Source organism: Neophocaena asiaeorientalis, unplaced genomic scaffold (assembly GCF_003031525.2).
Source record: "Neophocaena asiaeorientalis asiaeorientalis breed wild unplaced genomic scaffold, Neophocaena_asiaeorientalis_V1.1 scaffold449, whole genome shotgun sequence".
Taxonomy (NCBI): Eukaryota; Metazoa; Chordata; class Mammalia; order Artiodactyla; family Phocoenidae; genus Neophocaena; species Neophocaena asiaeorientalis.
The window spans coordinates 3,633,588-3,653,099 of record NW_020175027.1 but is presented as its reverse complement, the minus strand read 5'-3'; the positions used below and the strand labels follow the sequence as shown (position 1 = coordinate 3,653,099).

The following is a 19,512-nucleotide window of genomic DNA, read 5'->3' as shown; positions in this document are numbered from 1 at the left end:
TTAGAGGGAAAGATGATGAAGTCTTTTTTGGATGTTGAGTATCTAGGTGGAGACAGATGTCCACCAGGCAGTTATCTATGTAAGATAAAGCTTAGAAAACACATCTGTGCTGAAGATTAGATCTGAAAGCTGCATTAATAGTGGAGGCTGAAATGACCAGAGTGGACAGTATCGCCATAGCCAGATGAGCAGCAGTGAGCTAAAGATGGAACCCTGGGAACAACAACACACGAGGGGCAGGCAGAAAAGCCTGTGAAAGAGACAGAGAAGGAGAGGTTAAAGAACGCAGAGCCACAGAGAATAGTCATAGACCTTAGAGTAGTTTCAAGATGGATGAACTGATCTACGATGTCAAATACAGCAGAGAAGCCTAGTGAGATTAGGGCTGGGAAACACCCTTAGATTTTGCACTGTTCATGGATAACTTTATTGTGAGAATTTTGGAATCAGTAAGAAGGTAGAAAGAGTAGAAAGCAATAGGTTGAAGAGTGAAGGAGATGCATTCAAAGGTGGTAGAACTATAAAGAAGAGGAAGGAAGTGATTACCCACAAAAGCCAGGACAGTGGTTACTTCCTATGGGGAGAGAATAGAGCACAGAGGGTCTCGGGGTAGCTGCAATTTTCTATTTTCGAACACAGTGGTGTCATATAACTTAAGTGTGTTATATAACTAATTTATTAAATTGTACACATATGTTTGATGCACTTTTCACTATGTATATTACATTTCATAACAAGAAATGTTTAAAAAAATGAATGGAAGTTGAAGAAAAGTAGACAGTAGGTATATATTATTTTAAGAAGCATGAGTAAGAAGGGGCAAAATAAAATCAGTCAGTACCTAGGAGGAGGATTTGGTGGAGTTTGTTATTAGAATGGGAGAGACCTGAACATGTGAGAAAGCTAATAGAGGTGGAGAAGTTGAAAACACAGAGAAAGGATGGATAGAGCAAAACTCCTGACGTGGCACGGGCTGTAAACAGGAGGAGAAAAAACTAATTCCCCCCATATTTTTCGGAGATTGAAAGGATGAGAATAAACTTGGATAAGTTTATTTCTTATATTCTTTATTGGGTGTCTACAAAGAGAGCCAACTAACTGGTCTGTCAACTGATTTTGTTGTTATTTAATGTGGCGAATAGGTGGTCTGTGGGATGTTTTATTTTCTCAATACAGGAAAATAATCTGTAGGTTATAAAAATAACCTTCTTCAAACAACTTTACTTTTAGCTCCATTTCCTAAATTGAAAAACGAGGATGACAATAACCTGAAAGATGTTTTCTAATGAAAATACAAAATGGAATTTACAATCTCAGCTATTACCAATTGGGATATAATCAAAAACACAGTCAGGGACTTCCCTGGCGGTCCAGTGGTTAAGACTTCACCTTCTAATGCAGGGGATGCAGGTTCGATCCCTGGTCAGGGAGCTAAGATCCCACATGCCTCTGGGCCAAAAAACCAAAACATTAAACAGAAGCAATATTGTAACAAATTCAATAAAGACATTAAAAATGGTCTGCACATCAAAGAAAAAAAACCAAAAAACAAGCAAACAAAAAACACAGTCAACAAATGTTTTATATCCTCTAATAAAAAACGTGGGTCACGAATTAAGACTAGCTAAAAGCCATTAAATACAGTTTTTAAAAAAATTAATTAATCTATTTATTTATTTTTGGCTGCATTGGGTCTTCATTGCTGTGCACGGGCTTTTTCTAGTTGCGGCGAGCAGGGGCTACTCTTCATTGTGGTGTGCGGGCTTCTCATTGCGGTGGCTTCTCTTGTTGCAGAGCACAGGCTCTAGGCGCACGGCCTTCAGTAGTTGTGGCACGCGGGCTTCAGTAGTTGTGGTGCACGGGCTTAGTTGCTCCCCAGAATGTGGGATCTTCCCAGAACAGGTTCAAACCCGTGTTCCCTGCACTGGCAGGCAGATTCTTAACCACTGTGCCACCAGGGAAGTCCCTTAAATACAGTTTTAAGTGGTATGTACATAAGCATGTGAACTCATGCAGCGGTTTACAAATTTGTTCAAGTAGTAGAGCACCGGGAAGACATGAAATTACGAAGCAGAAATAATTTTTCCATCTAAAAGATAACTATATTATTTGATGTGATACAAAATTGCAACCATGAGTATATGTGGTTTAAGAGAAAGAAATAAAACCAAAAGAGGTGGTACCATGGATGTGAAGGTAGAACAGATAATGTTTCAAGGAAGAAGTTGTCAAAAGCTACTGGTGAATCAAGTACAACGAAGACTACAAAATCCATTGGACTTAACAGCCAGGAAGTTGTTGGCAACTGGTAACTGGTGTGAGCAGTTGCATTTGAGAGGCAGAGGCACAAGCCAGATTGTAAGGGGTTTATTGCAAGTAGAAAGATGCTAAAGAACAGAACATAGATGACTTTTTCAAGAAACCACACTGTGTATGGGAGAAAGGAAGGGGAGAAGTAGAGCAAAATGTAAGTCCAAGGATGTCTCCATTAGTGACATTTACCAGAGTGCTGGGCACATGGCATGAGCATCTATATACATTCTTTCATTAATCTATTCAAAAAATAATTATTGAGTACCTAATACATGCCAGATACTGTTCTAAGATTAGCTAATTGAGAAGTGAGCAAGACAAAAATCATTGCTCACATCTCCAGTGGTGGAAGACAGATGAACAAAACCAACAACACACACACACACACACACACACACACACACACACACACACACGGACAGTATCAGATAGTAATAAATGGTATGCAGGCAATTAAAACAGTTATGTAAATGAGTCATTGGTGGTGACTCAGATTGACTTTGGGGGAAACTCTCACTGGGAAGGTCATTTCTTATAACAAAAAACCCCCAAGTATGTGACCACTGGGGAAACAGCATTCTGGGCATAAGGCATGGGGAACAGGTAGTGCAAAGCCCTGAGGTGAGCATAAGCTTGCTATATTTGAGTATCTGAAAAATATCTATAACTTGGAAGTGTAGTAGGTGAAGGAAGACCAGGAGAAAAGGAGGTTCTAAAGGTGAAGAGGGGCCAGATCATAAATAAGGGTGAAGAGCGCTGGATTTACTTTATGTGTCATGGGAAGCTAGTGTGAAGCTAGTGGTATGGGCTCAACAACTAACTGGCAACTGTTAGCAGAGAGTATAACCAATGAAAGAAAAATCCCCCCCCCCCCCCCCCGCGATTCTACACATTCTCTGAAAAACTTACCTATGTTTAAAAGTTTCTCTACTTATGTTTGTGCAAATACATGACAATTTATCTCTGAACCCAGAATTCTAGATTGATGCATGAGAAGGAAAATACGTTCACTTATGTTTAGTCCACGGAATAAGAGTTCCATTGGTTCAAATCTTATGCAAAAGGACAAGATGAATCAGGAAGTAATTATGAGGGGAGCTGATGAGAACTAAATTAGCAGGGATATCCAGACATTGGAACGGATACAGGTAGGGACTTCCTCACAGGAGGGGCCACCTGTACCCCTACGGGTGCTTCTGGCTTCTCCTTGGGAGCGCAGAACACAAGGATAGTCACACTACTACACAACTCTTCAGTGGTTCATTCCTATCACCTCCTCTCAGAGTAAAGGCCACAGTGCTCCTGATCCTCCTTTCCCTATTTCACCCTCTAGAATACTAAACTGGTTATTTATTATGTTTATCGTCTGCTTCCCCATTTCTAGAATGCGAGGAGCATGAGGGGAGGGATCTTCATCTAGTCCACTATGCATCCCTATGTCCAAAATCTAGAGTAAGTGTGCAAACTATGGCTGGCAGGTCAAATCCAGCCTCCTGCCTGTTTGGTATGGCCTATAAGGTAAGAATGATTTTAACATTTTTAAATGGCTTAAAAATTTTTTAAAAGAATGTTTTGTAATATGTGAAAATTATATACAATTCAAAATTCAGTGTCCATAAATTATTGGAACACAGCCAGGCTGCTTTTCATGCTACAGGGATCAAGTTATGACAGAGACCATTGACTGGCCTGCCAAGCTAAAATATTTACTGTCTGGCTCTTTACAAAAAAAGTTTGCCAACACCTGACCTAGAGCATAGTAAGTGCTCAATAAATAGGTGGTGAATGAGTAGATGTTACAGCCTCTAAAATTTTAGAGTGAAAATGAATTATGCAGCCAATAAAAGTATTTAAAGTAGATATGAATACTGAAAATCTCTGCTACTGATTGAGGATACAGAGCAAAAGCTTCATAGAATTTCTCTGAATTTAATTATTTTATTGCTTAAGTTTGAGGAAATTACAAGTAGTACTAAATGCTGTTCCATCTGTCTGTAGCACTCTTCCCCCAGGTAAATATGGTAAGCTCCTTCACTTCCTTCAAGTCTTGACTCAAATGTCATTTTCTTAGTAAGGCCCTCCTGACCACCCTATTTAACGTTGCTAGCTCCCTCCAATTGGTGTTCCCTACGCTGCTTCACTACCCTCCCTCTCTTCCTTTTTTAAAACTCCATGGCACTTACTACATCTGACATACTGTATATTTTACTTGTTTGTTTTGTCTATCCCCCAACATAAAGGGATTCTGTTTTTTTGTTCAGTGCTGTACCCCAGTTCCTACAACAGGCCTAGGCCTATAGTAGGAGTTCAGCAAATATTAATGAATGAATAATCAGGTAATGCATATATAAAGTACACGGCCCATAGTAAGCATCCAATACATTTTAGTTATTGTTAATAATTTGGATACTTTGGGAAATTATATCAATTTTTATGTCATTAAGGGACAATGTATAAAATTATGCTTTGATATATTAAAAAGGCTGAATAAATTAATACAGCTTCCTAAGCATCTCTCATACTTTACCTTGAGAATTAGCTATGTACTCTGGCAGAACCAGGAAGGAATTAGTAATACAAAGAGAATAGGAATCAGTCTTACAGTACCAGTAATAGAGACATCCTTCTTAACCAAGATTTTGAAAGCATGTTTCATGTTGATACTTATTTTATTTTGAAAGAAATCTCATTCAAAAAGCTTCATATTTAGCCCCACTGTTCATTTATGCCCCTGGATGAAGTGCAAACATTTGGATGTTCATTCATCTGAATAATATCACTAGTTAAAAACTTCCATTATTACTAATAAAAATAGCAACAGTATTTATATTGTGCTATGGAAATTTAAACTTTCACAATAATTAATTAGTAAATGACATAACAAACACTATCTACATACTCTCATTTTAATAAACTATCATGTACTAGGATTTAATAGGAATGAAATCAGCCTAGATCTTACCTAATTAGAGAACATTTCTGTATTAGAAAATACAGTAGTGAAAACTCAATAATTATTTCCAGTGGACAAGTTTTCATACTATGATCTAACAAAAATCCTACGGCTATTTAAAGTGTTAGAAATATAAATTTGTGACTCAATATTTCTGCCTTGGAGCGTGTCTTTATTTTTAATTAACAGTAAAGGTCCAATTTAAAGCAGAATGTGTCAACTGATTAGCTCTAAGTTCAAGATTCTGTCATACATGTCTGTACTGCAGACAAAAAGTTAAATGCAAGGGAATGAATGTAGTTTTCAGAACTTTTTTTAAAGTTAAAAGATTTATCTAAAGACTTTGACCCAATGGATAACCAAATGAACTATTTATGAAAGCAGATCTTTTTCTTTTCTTTTTTTTTTGTTACAGACATTTAAATAATCTATATTTGTAGGGTGATATCTTAGAGATTACTTTACTATCAATATATAGAAGTAATAACCTGGTAGATAGCGTTACCTATGAAAGGTCCATCCCATCTGCTATTCTTGCTGAAAGCTTTTCATGCACCAGTAAACTCAGTAAATATCAGAAGATAAAGCATAAGCCTACCACGCCACGGATTTACTCCTAATGTCTCCTCAAAGTGCAGCCCGATGCAACGATTACAAATGATTTTCTTCTAATGTCATTTTACATAACCCTTTTTTCTGCATGAGTAGTTAGTGCGGAATGAATGAATGAATGCCATTAAAACAGTTAATCATTATCTAGGACACTGGCCTTACTCCCTTCACTACTAGGAATCTCCATGACAAAGGCCAAGAGATCAAAACGCCAGAGCTGCCTCAGTGTCCTATTTCTAACAGTAATTTTTTATGCAAATGACCTGTTGGGCATCTCTCTCTGTGACCTTGAGCTGCCCTTATCTAAACTGACTTTGATCCAATGAGGGTTTGTATCTAGTTGAAGCTCATTACTATATACGATCTGCAATCAATTGCACTAACTAAAGGGAATTTTCTACTCTTGTGAATGCAAAACAGACTTATTTTAAAAATCATACATATGCTTAAAGACTAGACTATGTTTTTTATTAATCTAATTTGTTATATGAGTATATATTAAAAAGCAAATATATTAAGTACTTGAAGTAAATGTATTAATGACCAAATGTAACACTGATAAAGCACTGAGCTTAGCTCCAGTCCTTCTGAACATTTGTATATCAATGTTTGTATATACACCTCTCAAATCAATTATGTCACATTTGTATATACACCTCTCAAATCAATTATGCTTTTCATGTTTGAAAACTACCTTACTTTTTCAAAAATATTTCCAATTTCTTCTTTTAATAAACTCACTAATAGTACAAGCCTCCTCCCAATATTCAAGTATTTTAAAATATTCAACCCAAGTAATCAAATAGGATTTGCCAAGACAATGTTACAACAAACAAAAAGCTTGCCAACATAGTCAAAGTCCACTAGTTGAAGTGACCTAATGGCATGAATTTGACATTTGAGCAAAACAAAAGTTTGAATTTAAAATATACTTTTTCCCCCTATTTGAAGATATTATTTTTACTACCTACTCTAGAGATCAGATATAGTTTTCTAAGTATTTTATTTAGTTTTATGAAAAGTAGCCAGGGTAAGAATGGATGCCCTCCCTTTCCTTTGGTATTGTTCACAATATAAATGCCAACAGAAATGTAACTGGTACATATTCAAGGAAAATCACAGCTGGGGCCTAAAGGAATCAAAGGAAGAAATTTTAAAGTTCGGCAAATAGTTTCACAGTGAACTGAACCAAAGCCGAGTCTGAAAAGGCAAAAAACGATTCCATATGACCAAAGATACAAAGGCTAATGTCTTGTCCTCCATTTTCAGTGTTTTTCTAGGGTGGGTCCTCACACCTGGTGATCTGAATTCCAGGTCTATTCCACCCATGATTTTAGACAAAGCCTTCCGTTTGCATACTGTTCTGACAAATATTCACAGTATTACTTCCCTTTGAGAAATTCGGGGAAGAAAGTCTCTCCTCAAGCTAAAGGCTTTGAAACTATTTTAAAACAAAGCTTCCTTTATGAAGATTTTTAAGTTTTCCTCAGTGAAAAGAAAGAATTCAATTGTATTCTAGTGGACACTGCTACTAATTTCCCCTACATCCTAAAAATGCCATTAAAAACACCATATATAATGATATACCTATATTTTTTATGTGTTAAAAAACTATGTCATGTACCCAACAGACTCCCAATCCATTGGGTAATTCCTTAATTAGGCAGATTTTTGAAACATGTATTATGTACACAACAGACCGGAACGTCTCCTTTGGAGCATTTTCTAGTCTATCGGGTGATTACATCATTAAGCCACACATGCTATGTAGAAAAAATCCTTATGAAAATTCATGAAAAAATGTACAGCACAACATTAGCATGCAGCAGACGTGTATGCTTTTGATATTTTCTCTGTTAAAAAAAAACTACATGAAGTAATTAGTCCAGGTCATGAAAACATGAGAAAGGTACCAGACACTGGTGAAAATGAAAATTGCAAAAAATTGCATTTCTCATGGTTTAGCAGAGAGTAATTTGCTTTATTGGAAAACAGATTCTAAAACAGTGTTCATTTGAATTGCAGCAGAATAAAGGGTGTTGCTTTATTGATTTGATATTTCCTATGTACATGTAATTTCTTCCCTACCCCTCTTTTGGATACTCTTAAGTTTTATAAGCCAATGGGCTGAAGGTTGCAAATGACCAGTGTGGTTATTGATGTCCTTGAAGTACTGTATGTTTGTACACTTATATCTTCATTTTACGTAACCTAGAGTGTAAGGGGTTACATGACTGTATCTTTTTCAAGTCAAAACTATGCTACAGTAATAAGAATAGAAGTAAACTGTTGGTATAACTCCAACCAGATTATATATTCACAATGTTAAGTGTTAGGCAAAATCTGAAAGCCAATATATTTGCAGACTAAAATGAATGAAGCATAAGTTTTATAAAAAGGAGCTATTAAATTTATTAATTTATGATTTTTCTTTTTGTAAATGACATTCTACCCCTACCCCCCAAAAAAGCCAACAACAAAAAAGAAAACCTCAGTAAGCAGGGAACAATGAACATATGCAAGACAGTAAGGATCACAGTAATTCACCTCCTGAATGTTCTAAATCTTCATGGCTTAAAAAGTATCCCAATTTTCTCCAAAGGTAGTGGCATTTATTCACTGGGCCATAGCTAATTTTACATGGAATGCAAAAATGTTAGTTTAAGTTTAATTTACCACCCTATTTAAATAAATCCAATGTAGCTCTCAAACTGCAGAGCTATCCCTCTGTCTATTTTAATTTTAAAGTAAGTTAGCAAAGGCTTCCTTCTTAATCCCCAGAGACTACCTACATAGTGACACAAACGCACAAATTTATGACAGCAACATAAATGCTCTTCTGAAGTAATGTGCGACATTAAGTGAAAATCGTTTCCTGGAAAGATATTATAGGTATCTATATTTTATTTGCCATCTTAAACATATCTGGGTCTTTATGGCCTTATTTTAAAAATGTATTTCCTTTTTATATTTCCTGGTGCAAATGGACTGCATAAATAAGCAATGTGCTATGAGGCTTCAGACCAGCCGATAAAACCTTTCAATTTTCATGCCAGCTTCTTCTTTTGTAATTCAAATCCGCCTGGAAACTGGCAGCTCTGAAAACTGAAACAAGCACTGCCACAAATACCTTGTAATGCTATCGACCTTGTCTGCCCATGCAGTGAGAAAGGGGGATGCGTATGTGTCTGCAGCCATCCAGATAACACAACTCATTTTTTGGGGGGTGGGGGGGGATAACAGAAGCCAGCCCCAGACTCTGCACCCAAAGCAGTCATTACCAGTCACACTGGAGAATAAGTCTCTTCAAAATACACAGTGCATTTAAAAACCATATATGAGGCTGAGCCACTGCTGTCATTACCAATTTTAATTTAGCTCCTTCAGTTTGCCAGCCAGATAAACTCTTTAGTGCTGTTTTTTAATCTATTTGCCACATTTTATGTTTAAGATTATAGTAAAATGGACAGGAGAAGGAATCACTTTTAGGGGAAATAAAGAAATAGATCCGCTTATCGGCGCCCATCAGAAAGTTCATTAATCAGCCAGGCTTTGTGCCCTCTAAATTGAAAGGTTAAATAATCCTCTCAGGAATATTTCTTGGCCCCTCCGCCAATTGTCCGGAGAGGAGCTGCCATTCATAGTACGAGGGATCGGTGACAGGGTATCTTACCACTGTTTGGACCCCAAACAATGATGGACAAATGGCCTAGTTTACAAAGAACCTTTTAGTACATGGATGGAAAACGACCACAAGCTTTGATGCAGGGTGGAGGGATGAGGAGGGCATGGAGACAGTATGTGGGGGAAGGGAAAGAGAAGAACACATACATGTGTAAACCATGGATATTTTATCTGAATGTTTATTGGGGTAGACTATAAAACACAGAAACCACATTAATATACATCTACCAACCACAAGCAGGGCTTAACATATTCAAATCTGCTTATATATTTTGCATACAATTGCACATAAACTATCACTGAAAAATCGTAGAATAAAAGAGCCACAGTTTTATTATATTTATTAGCTAATACACACGGGATCCAAATAAGCCCTGAGATTTTCATTTTTGCCATAACTCCACATGACTTACAACACATACTTCTCCCCCTCCCCATATCCCACTCGTGCTTATTCTACTGAAATACTCTTAACCATCAGTCACAAAGGTAGAGAATTCCACAGCTGTAAGTACCTGTTTAAAGGGGGGAAGTAATGCTTTTACAATATGCTCCATCTTAGCTCCTACATGTCTTAAAGAACAAACATGAAATAGGAATGCTCTTTGAAAGAATACCAATCACATCCACTGAGGAAGTGCTTAATTTTGTGTTGCCCTTTTTGCTGGACCTATATGAGAATACGGGTGGGAGACTGCAAAACAACTGAACAAGCTCTTATAACTCAACATTTTGCTGTGAAATCAGGCTGGTTTCTGGCATCAGTCATGTGAAGGCCATGAAGCAGTTTTACCTGAAGTGCAAAAAACTGATATGCTATTTTGTTTCATTTCTCATCTGATTAACATAAACCCTCTACCACTAGCAGAAAGTATTATATTTGGTTATGATACATGACTATATTCAGATGACACTGAAGTTACCACCTAAGAATTATACATTTATTAACAATATATTTTTTCAAAATGATATCATTATATCTTTATATGGCACACATTTTATTTAGTCATTTTCACTAAACGAGAAAGTAAGTATGTTTGTGATCTACTCTTAAAAGTCTTTATAATGATTTTTAGGCAAATCAAATTAAGAAAATAATTTGTTTGCTGTAATTTAATTAAAAGTTACTTACCTACATTTCTAGTAAGAAGACAAGCATAAATAACTAGAAAATGAAAACTGAGGTAAATAATTTTAACAAAAGGCACTGCTTGTGGGGATTTTAATTTCAATAGCTATAAGGAGGAAAAAAAAATTTTTTCCTCCTTATAAAAAAAGCATTACGGATCTCCTCATCGTAGGCAAATAAAAGGCTTCACAATATATAATCTGAGTTTGGGCTATTAGTCCAGTTGCTATCTCTACAGGAGTGAGGAATTTGTGGGTTTGCTGTATTGGAGCTCACAGAGTGTTGAACACAGGCTAAGTGTTAGGTATTGTGCTAAGTACTTTACATTTATTATCTCACTGCATACTTATAACAGCTCTAGAAGGCACTATACCCATTTTTCAGATGAAGAAACTGAGGGTCTCAGAAGGGAAATATTTTAACTAAGTTTGCACATCTAGTAAATGAAAGAGCCAGAATTTAAACCAATGTTTGATCCCAAAGCTGGCATTTTTTCCCCTATATTATGATAAAAAACATTCCTTAGTAATTTCCTCAGAAATAAGTCTGCCCTTTCAGCCAAATTTTATAGCACATTTTTCTAAGGACTTCAGTAAAATGTGAAGGAAATGTGGTACAAAGACAAATAAATGAAATGTGAGAGATCCAAGAAAGAGAGAATTGAGATTTTATTATATAAATGAAAGTTAAGGAACAACCAAAACTTAGTTCCCCTAACTGAAAAGAAATGTGGGTAATCCACAAATACATGTAAAGGAACAATATTTATGTAAAATGGGTATTTATAGACATGGATATATTACACATTATAAAGATGACCTTATAATTTAGCTAATAGATTTAATTTTGTATGGTTTTTGAAAATCGGAATTAAAACATTGAGAAAGCTTTATTACCAACTGATTCGCACAGTGAATTATTTTTACAAAGCTAATATGAATTTCTGAACATTCCCATTGAATATTTCTTGTTTTTAAAATGTGATCTGCCAGTGTAGTGGTACACCAATTAAGGTGACGATCTCTTTTAATTCCAAAGATACTAAAAATATATTTTTGGTTAAATGTCTTCTAAACATGAAGCATTTTTCTTCATATAATAGTTTTGATATTTCTAATAAACCAGAGTTGTTGGTCTTGGAGGACCACTGCTGAACTCAAAATAGCTGGAAGAAAATATTTGCAAATGTACAAAAATATGACTTTCTGGCATGTGGGGATCAAATGGCAGATGAATTTCAAGTCTAAAATCTGACTGAGTTTATCAGTAATTCATTAACTTTTAGTCTTTTAAGAGATTTTGCTTCTAAAACCTTAAACTTAATTCAACTTAAGTTTACAACTGTAGTTTATACCATAACAGAAAATGTAACACGAGTTCAGAGAGATTGTTCATGTCAATAACTTAAGGGGTTCTTTCATGAATCTTTTCCTGCAGATTAGTCAAATGATTGACCAAAACCTTTAAAGGTTATGGTTGATCATGACTGTGAATGACTAAGTGATTCCTAAATACTTAAGACCTGTTAGGAATTACTGTAATCTACCATGTCATTCACATGCATGACTACTAAAAGGAATGCTTAATACAAATACCACTGGTCCAGTATACTTTACTTCTATTCTTGCACTAAAATGTCCAGAGAAGATCATGACAAGCTCAATCACCTGGAATCTATTTATTTAAGGAATACGTGAATCACCCATTCAAAGTACATATGAAAAATAATCACTTGAATATGCTAAAATTATTCTACCTAATAGTTGTATGCTCTTTACGTGTACTTAACATGACAAAGAATAGGTACCATTCAACATTTCAGATTTTTGAACTCTAATTTATTATATACTGTGCAGTGTTAAACTTCACGGATCTTGAAAATTCTCAGGCTACCTGTTTTACATTCATTTTTGTCATAACAGGGACAGTATTTCAAAGTGTAGAGCTTCAAGGAAAAAAACAACGTAGTTTTCTTTGGGGTTATATGAATAATGTATGTGTTTTTTAAGGAAAAGAAAGAAAATATTTTTTAAATGTTATATATATATATATATTAAAATCATAAATACTTAGAAATTGGAATTTAATTACCATAAAATTTAAGTATCAAGAAGAAATTGCCCCTACAATAACTAACTATAATTCCTTTGTAAGTAAAGGTGAACATAACTAGGGAAAAGAAAAAAAGTTAGAAAATTTTGTTCAATTACATTTGAACAAAAGTCCAAATGTAATTTTCCATCTTTCTATCATCCTCAGGAGAGACATTTATTAACAGGTAAGAAAATAAAGACCACAATAGGAATTTCTTTACATTTTTAAAACAGAAGTAAAACTTGAAGTCCATACAGTAAATATGTAAGTCTTAAACATAATAGACTTTGCTGCCAGCCACTAAGGGACATATAAACAAGCACAGAGATTGTTTTGTCAATTGAAGAAAGGAAGTTGCTGTTAGAGTTTTAGATTCAATTAGTTTATTATTAGCAACATGTACTACATAAAAAATAAATAGAAATCACGATGATGGGTGATTAGGATATTAAAGATTTAGAAAATGACAATAACACAGCTGTTTGTAGGCCAAAACATTTGTAAAGAATCTTTTCTAAATTGTGTGAATGCTACATACTTTTCATTGCTTATCTGAAACACTTAAATCTACATTAGAATTATTTTCATAAAGCAAATCTACATTAGAATTATTTTCATAAAGCACTTGATATTATTTAAATATATTAAAACAACTACTCAAAATATTCCATTATTGACTTCCCATTTAAAACTAATTTTTGCATTAAAATATTAGAAATCAAATAAGTTGGGCATTCTCTCTGAAAGGGATGACACTTCAATATTTCTCTGACAAAATGAAAATATGAAGGCTCTCCCATGTGCTTCAATAAATAGAAATAAACTATATTCGAATCTAATAATTTTATTCTACTCCCATTCAAAAACAAGTTTGTATACACACAATGTCTAGAGATCTGAGGCAACATTGTGAGAGGAAAAATAACATATGCATTTATAATTCACAACGTTCACTTTTTTCCCCTTCCTTTTACAGAAGCTTTAGAAAATTGCTTTTTGATGATTTGGCAAATTGTATTTATTTTTAAATGAATCCCATTTATTGAGATTGATAATTCCAGGTTTCATTTGCTTTGAAATTGCATTTTCCAATTGCTTCCAATGATAAGTTCTAGCAAATGTGGTCCAACATGCTAGTGAAAAAAATCAGTTGACCTATTCTGTAAATGTAGTAATTATCTTTTACACTAAATTCAAAACATGGTAAGACTGAACTAAAAAATTATTAGCAAAATGTTGACACTAAATTCTTTAAGACCAAGGTGAATGTTTAAATAAATATTAAAGCATTCACCTAAGTTTTCCATTTGAAAAAAATTTTGGTCACTGTCCAAATGTATTTCTATCTCTGTTATCATAGATGGAGTTTTAGAAAAATAAGTTATCAATGATTATTCAGAAAATTCTTTTTATTCAGACACCAAAGTAACTTGAAACAGAAAGCAGTGTGATTTACTTTATAAGTACTACAATGGAAAAATGGCCCTGAGGTACTACAAAATAGTCATGTACCATCTGAATCCTCAGAGCATGATTATATTCACCTCAGTAGTGTTCTAGTATTAAGGACATTTTTAATAAAAAGTAAAACTCTGAAAATTTGACAGAGATATACTATCTTAATAGCAACACTTAACCACAGTGATTCAAGACATAGAGGAAAAAACCCTACAATTTAAACAAGAGTATTCCCAGTTCTTAAGGAAATTGGCAAAGTGAACTGAACAACCAAAAATAAGAGCCTCCAAAATGAATTTATAAAGTCTTAGTTTGTGATAATTTGTATGCCAGGCCTCAAAAAAAGTATGAAGAAAAAGTTTACTTAAATAATTCTAAAATAGAGTGAGGCCTAGTTCTCACTGTATTTGGAGGTAGTTGACATTTTAAAATGCAGTATGTAACCAGTTCTGTTTCCTTTGACACACACACACACGAAAAAAGAAAGTCCTATCTCTTGATAACTACTGTGTGGATGGGGTTCTTGTGGGTTTCGCAGTTCTGCTTATGTAGCCGAGGAGCTCTCAGATTCTGAGATTTAGGATTCCCAACATATATTCAATGAAGAGAGAGAGACAGAGAATTTTTGTCCATGAGAAGAAAAAGTTCTGGCTTGAGGCTGACTTTTTAAAACTCTTTTAGACTCTTTTAAGTTTTTCTCATTTTAAGTTAAGTAAAATATATTCCATTTTAGTATTAGGTAGAAAATTGTTACCCACCCTAACTTACGTCATAATTCCAGGATAAAGCCCTTTGTATAGCTATTGCCTCATAACCAAATTCTACTTTCTTAGTCTTTCCTTCTGGACTGTAAAACATAGTTCTAAAATTAAATTTAAATCTTTTGACATTTAGGGTTACCTATTCTATGGTATGGCAGAGAATGTTTTAGAGAGTAACATTTGTTTCCATACTGTGAAAATCCAGAAAACACAGTTCTAAATTGGTGTTTCCAGGTAAGGAGAGAAAACTGAGTGGCAAGATGGAATGATATTGTTAATTATTGTCTATAAGATATACTCTGGCATTCAACTGGTTCAGGTAAGACTACTATTAATTACTAGTAAACTCAGGTTACAAGCCTTTCCTAGACTAGAAAGGAAGACAAGGAAACTACTCCTCTCCATGCCCCTGAGAGCAAGTATTTTACTTTTTGAATTCTAGGCATTCCAAACCTTACACATAAAGAAACATTTAAAACTTAATTCTTCCAAAAAGGTTACATTTTCTTCCTGTTTAAACTTTTAGTTAAAATAAAAGGTAGTAGGTTGTAACACATTTTAACAATGCACATAAAGAAATCCAAGCGCAAAATTAAACATAAAAGATGTATTGTCCTTTTTGGTTCTTAATACATACGGACCCCAAATAGCAAACTCTTGGTTACTTTTTTAAGTAGATTAAAAACAAGATTAACAAAATCTCCAAAGCATGTCAAATTATAGCCTCTACCAGTTAAAAATTCTGCTGGTTGTAAAACTCTGTTGGTGGCCATTTTGGCCTAGGATTTTTAATATAAATGAGACTAGAAATGACAGGGGATGGGGGAAGGGACTTTCCTTCTTGAATAGTTAAAGAGGGAAATTTTTTTATCTAGAATAAGTTATCTGAAAGATGAAAAAGAATATTCAAAGTTAGGCTTTACCAAAATCTGAAAATATAACAAATTAAGATATAAGAACAGTGCTATATTACTGAAGATTTAAAACACTTTCTAAACATTTTTTGAAGGAGGTAAATACATAAACTATTTGGAGAAATTATTTAATTGCTAAATAAAAATCATATTTTTCTTTTTCCCATGCTGGTCTCCAAATTGATAATCTAAAGTCATTAAATTACATGACATAATTTTATAGCCATTAAAATATATAAAGAAAAATGACATGGCCAAATAGTTGTTATAATATGGATACATATGTACATATACAAAAATATATGTAGTGTCTTAGAGTTTTATTAGCATGTACCGTTTAGAATGATGGTCTTATTTTTTTATTAATTAAGTCTAGTCAAGTCTGGTTAAAAAGCTATTCTATTCATATAAGTTGTAAAGGAGACTTTATTTGATCTCTCATGAAATTGCTGAAAATAGTGAACACCTCTCTTTTTAAATTTTCCTCTTATTTCAGAATGAGGAAAATGTGTTTTAAGGAATTTTTTATTTGATTTGATTTCACAGGTCCATTTACACCAGTCAACTTACTATCTTTCTTATGTGTTTGAGAAATAAAACTCTGTTTAACCTATAGACTTTTTTTTTTTTAAAGAAAGTGATTCCTGGATAGACCTTAAATTTAGTAGCTAAACTTTAGGTTGTGTAAACATCCTTCTATTCTCACTGATTGAGAGTCAGATAAAAGCAATAGAAAACTTCTTAAATGTACACATTTCCAAATTAGATATACAAATCAATTTCTCCCCTCAAAAAGCGTAGTTTATTTTGGGTAAGAAATGGGCATGTTTTGGTTAGAAAAAGAAATTAATCAATGATTAAGTGTAGAAATACCCAGTTTTAAGAAGATTGGTTTAAATGAATATACAATAGCAGTTCTAACCTGGGCTTTATTACTCGGTCATTGCCCTGATTGATGCCACATTCATGTGTGAGGGCTACTATGAGTCAATAGATGGCAGTCCATCGCCTAGTAAAAGAGCTGAAGATGACTAAACTCATCATGCATCTTGCTTTCATTCAAGATTAAATATTGCTCAATTGCACACATTAGGATATTTCCTATATGTATAATTATTTGGCTATTTTGCTGGATTGATATAGATGTACATGTTTATAAATATACTTGTTTTGCATTTATACTTGCACCGTAAACTAACTCCTAATTACTAATTATTAATTTAAACTTGATAATTATGAATTGTGATAGTTATTTCAATATTACTTTGAAAAATTAATCAGGATTCCAAATTAAGACAAACTTTTCAAAATGATTTTGTTAAACTTATAGATAGAATATACTGTAATTTCCCCAAAGGCAAATTCGTTTTGTTTTTATTTTTTTCCCCCAACTATTCTTTTTACAATTTATGTTTTTCAAAAGCTACAATATTAAATGAACCTTCAAATATCTCTGTTATACTAAACATTGATTTCTATCCTTCTGTGACAGTTACATAAAAGAATGCAGGTGCAAATAATGAAAAGAATGGCTTTAAAATAGTACTTTCTATACTTCAAGTTTGGAATTTTCTAACTTAGGGGAAAAAGGAAAATTAATGCAATGTCAAATCCATTAGGCTATTACTTAAAAAAAATGTTGATGAAAAACTTGCTATACAGTTACAAAGAGTGACTGATCTTGAAAAGTGTAATACATGATTGGATTCCAATTAAATTTAGGCTAAGAATTTCACCATAGCTTGTTAGGATAAAAAAAAATTGCTACCCTAACACAAACATAATGTATTCATGAGTTACACCTGTAACATATATGTGTAACCTGTGTGTCTATGTGCGTGCTCGCATGTGCATGTATTTATTAAAATTTTTTTTTGGAGTAGGGGATAACACTAAAGATTTTTAACAAAACCCAATTTGGGATTGAGGATAGTTAAGGAATTACAGCTTTCTACTGAGAATCTTTAAACAAATTAAACAGTGATAACAATGTGAAAACAAACCACTTGATGTACTTCTTGGGCTTGTGATAGGCACAACTGAGTCTACTTATTGGTTTATTTTTACTCCATAAGAGGAGAGCAGTAAGAAGACGTGTTTTGTAGAAACTCTGCCCTTTCTATTTTTACTATGTCTTCCTATAAACAAAAACTTTTTAATAAGTTAAACTTTAAAGAACTGCTTTAAAATATACTGCATAGCTGTATAATTACAAGAGTAATTTTTAATGTTGTCTCTTGCTCAGCACAACATATTTAATACATTAAAAGAAATGATAAGTAGGGCTATGGTGAATTATTGAAATTATTTAAGCTAAATAATAAAAATAAACTGACTTCATAATATTGAGCATTAACCAATTGATTCCACAGCAAACTATTTTTTTTGCTCCTACTTAGCCTAAAATCACACTAAAAGGAAACCATAGAATTAAATAACTTAAATGGTATTAAGCAGATATTTATACACTTTGAATGTCAAGAGAAGCTTAAGGATATGACAGTTGAATTGTTCTGTATGAAAGATGTACTAAGTTTTTTCTAGCTTCACTGAAAAATATGTGCAAACATTTCAGTAAAGCCAGAAAAATGATAATGGAAGATAGTGTGGACTGTATGCTTGTGGACTGTAGATACAACATTTTAAAGATGTTGGATTACTACTATTTTTTTGCTTCTAGCATACTTCTCCCCTTTAATTTAATGAATGTGGTCTAGGAAGACTGAGAAATACCATGATGTAATCGTTAAATGATGTGAGTAATAAAAAACAATCAAAATCTTTTAAGAGCAGGAAGATAAAGGATAGAGGAGTGGGCAGGGGAGAAGAGAAAAAGTGTATTATTGCTTTCTCAGTGCAAAAACTCTTCAGATGTTTATTATCTTCCGGTAGAAGATGCTTGTCTATATTTTATGGTCAGCAGTTCAGAGAAGGGTAAATAGGCTGGGTCTTGGGGAAAATAAAAAAGGTGTTTCTACTTACCGTTAGGTGATACTGCCTCCAGATTTCTGGGCAAGCCTGGAAAATAAAAATATTGATCAGCTGGGAGCATGAAACAAGGTACTTTACAGCCTGTTGGTTTTGGCATAACCCAGCATCCACTGGTGTCGGTCACAGGAAAATAAGAAGCTTAACAGAAAGGGTCTGCATTTCAGCTTCAAAAACCTGGCTAGACAGTTTAATTGAATTTTACACTGGTTTAACACACTCCCTGCCATTGTCAGAAAGCCAGTTACAAAGTTTTCTCTTTTTTTTCTTTTCAGGTTAGAAGTTTTGGGTACTAAGATGTGATTAAGAGCCATAACTCGGTTAAACTGATAAATGAACAGCAGTGGTCAAAATCAGTAAGACTCACCAAGTACACCTTCTAAAAGAACATTTTGAACCTTGGTAGTATGACAGAAAACAATTTAATAGCAATTGCTTTTAAGAAGCATTCGCTGTAGTTATATATTTCTGATGTTTTACCTAATCACTTGCTACTAACTTTCAATACTCTATGACATAGATAACAAGAGAATTAAAAAAGCAAAACAAAAAACAACCTCAAGAATCTGAAGTCCATGCCTTTTCCCTTAAAAGTTGTCTTCTCCA

General features: G+C 33.9%; 1 protein-coding gene across 3 annotated transcripts in view; it reads right to left on the bottom strand.

Annotated features, from left to right (window-relative positions):
• Positions 1-19,512, bottom strand: part of ZCCHC7 (zinc finger CCHC-type containing 7) — a 239,797-nt gene that overhangs the window by 12,901 nt on the left and 207,384 nt on the right. For all 3 annotated transcript variants that reach the window (XM_024763061.1, XM_024763059.1, XM_024763060.1), the window contains exon 6: positions 18,901-18,936. In XM_024763061.1, the coding sequence (XP_024618829.1) occupies positions 18,901-18,936 (36 nt within the window). The remainder of the gene's footprint in view (positions 1-18,900; positions 18,937-19,512) is intronic.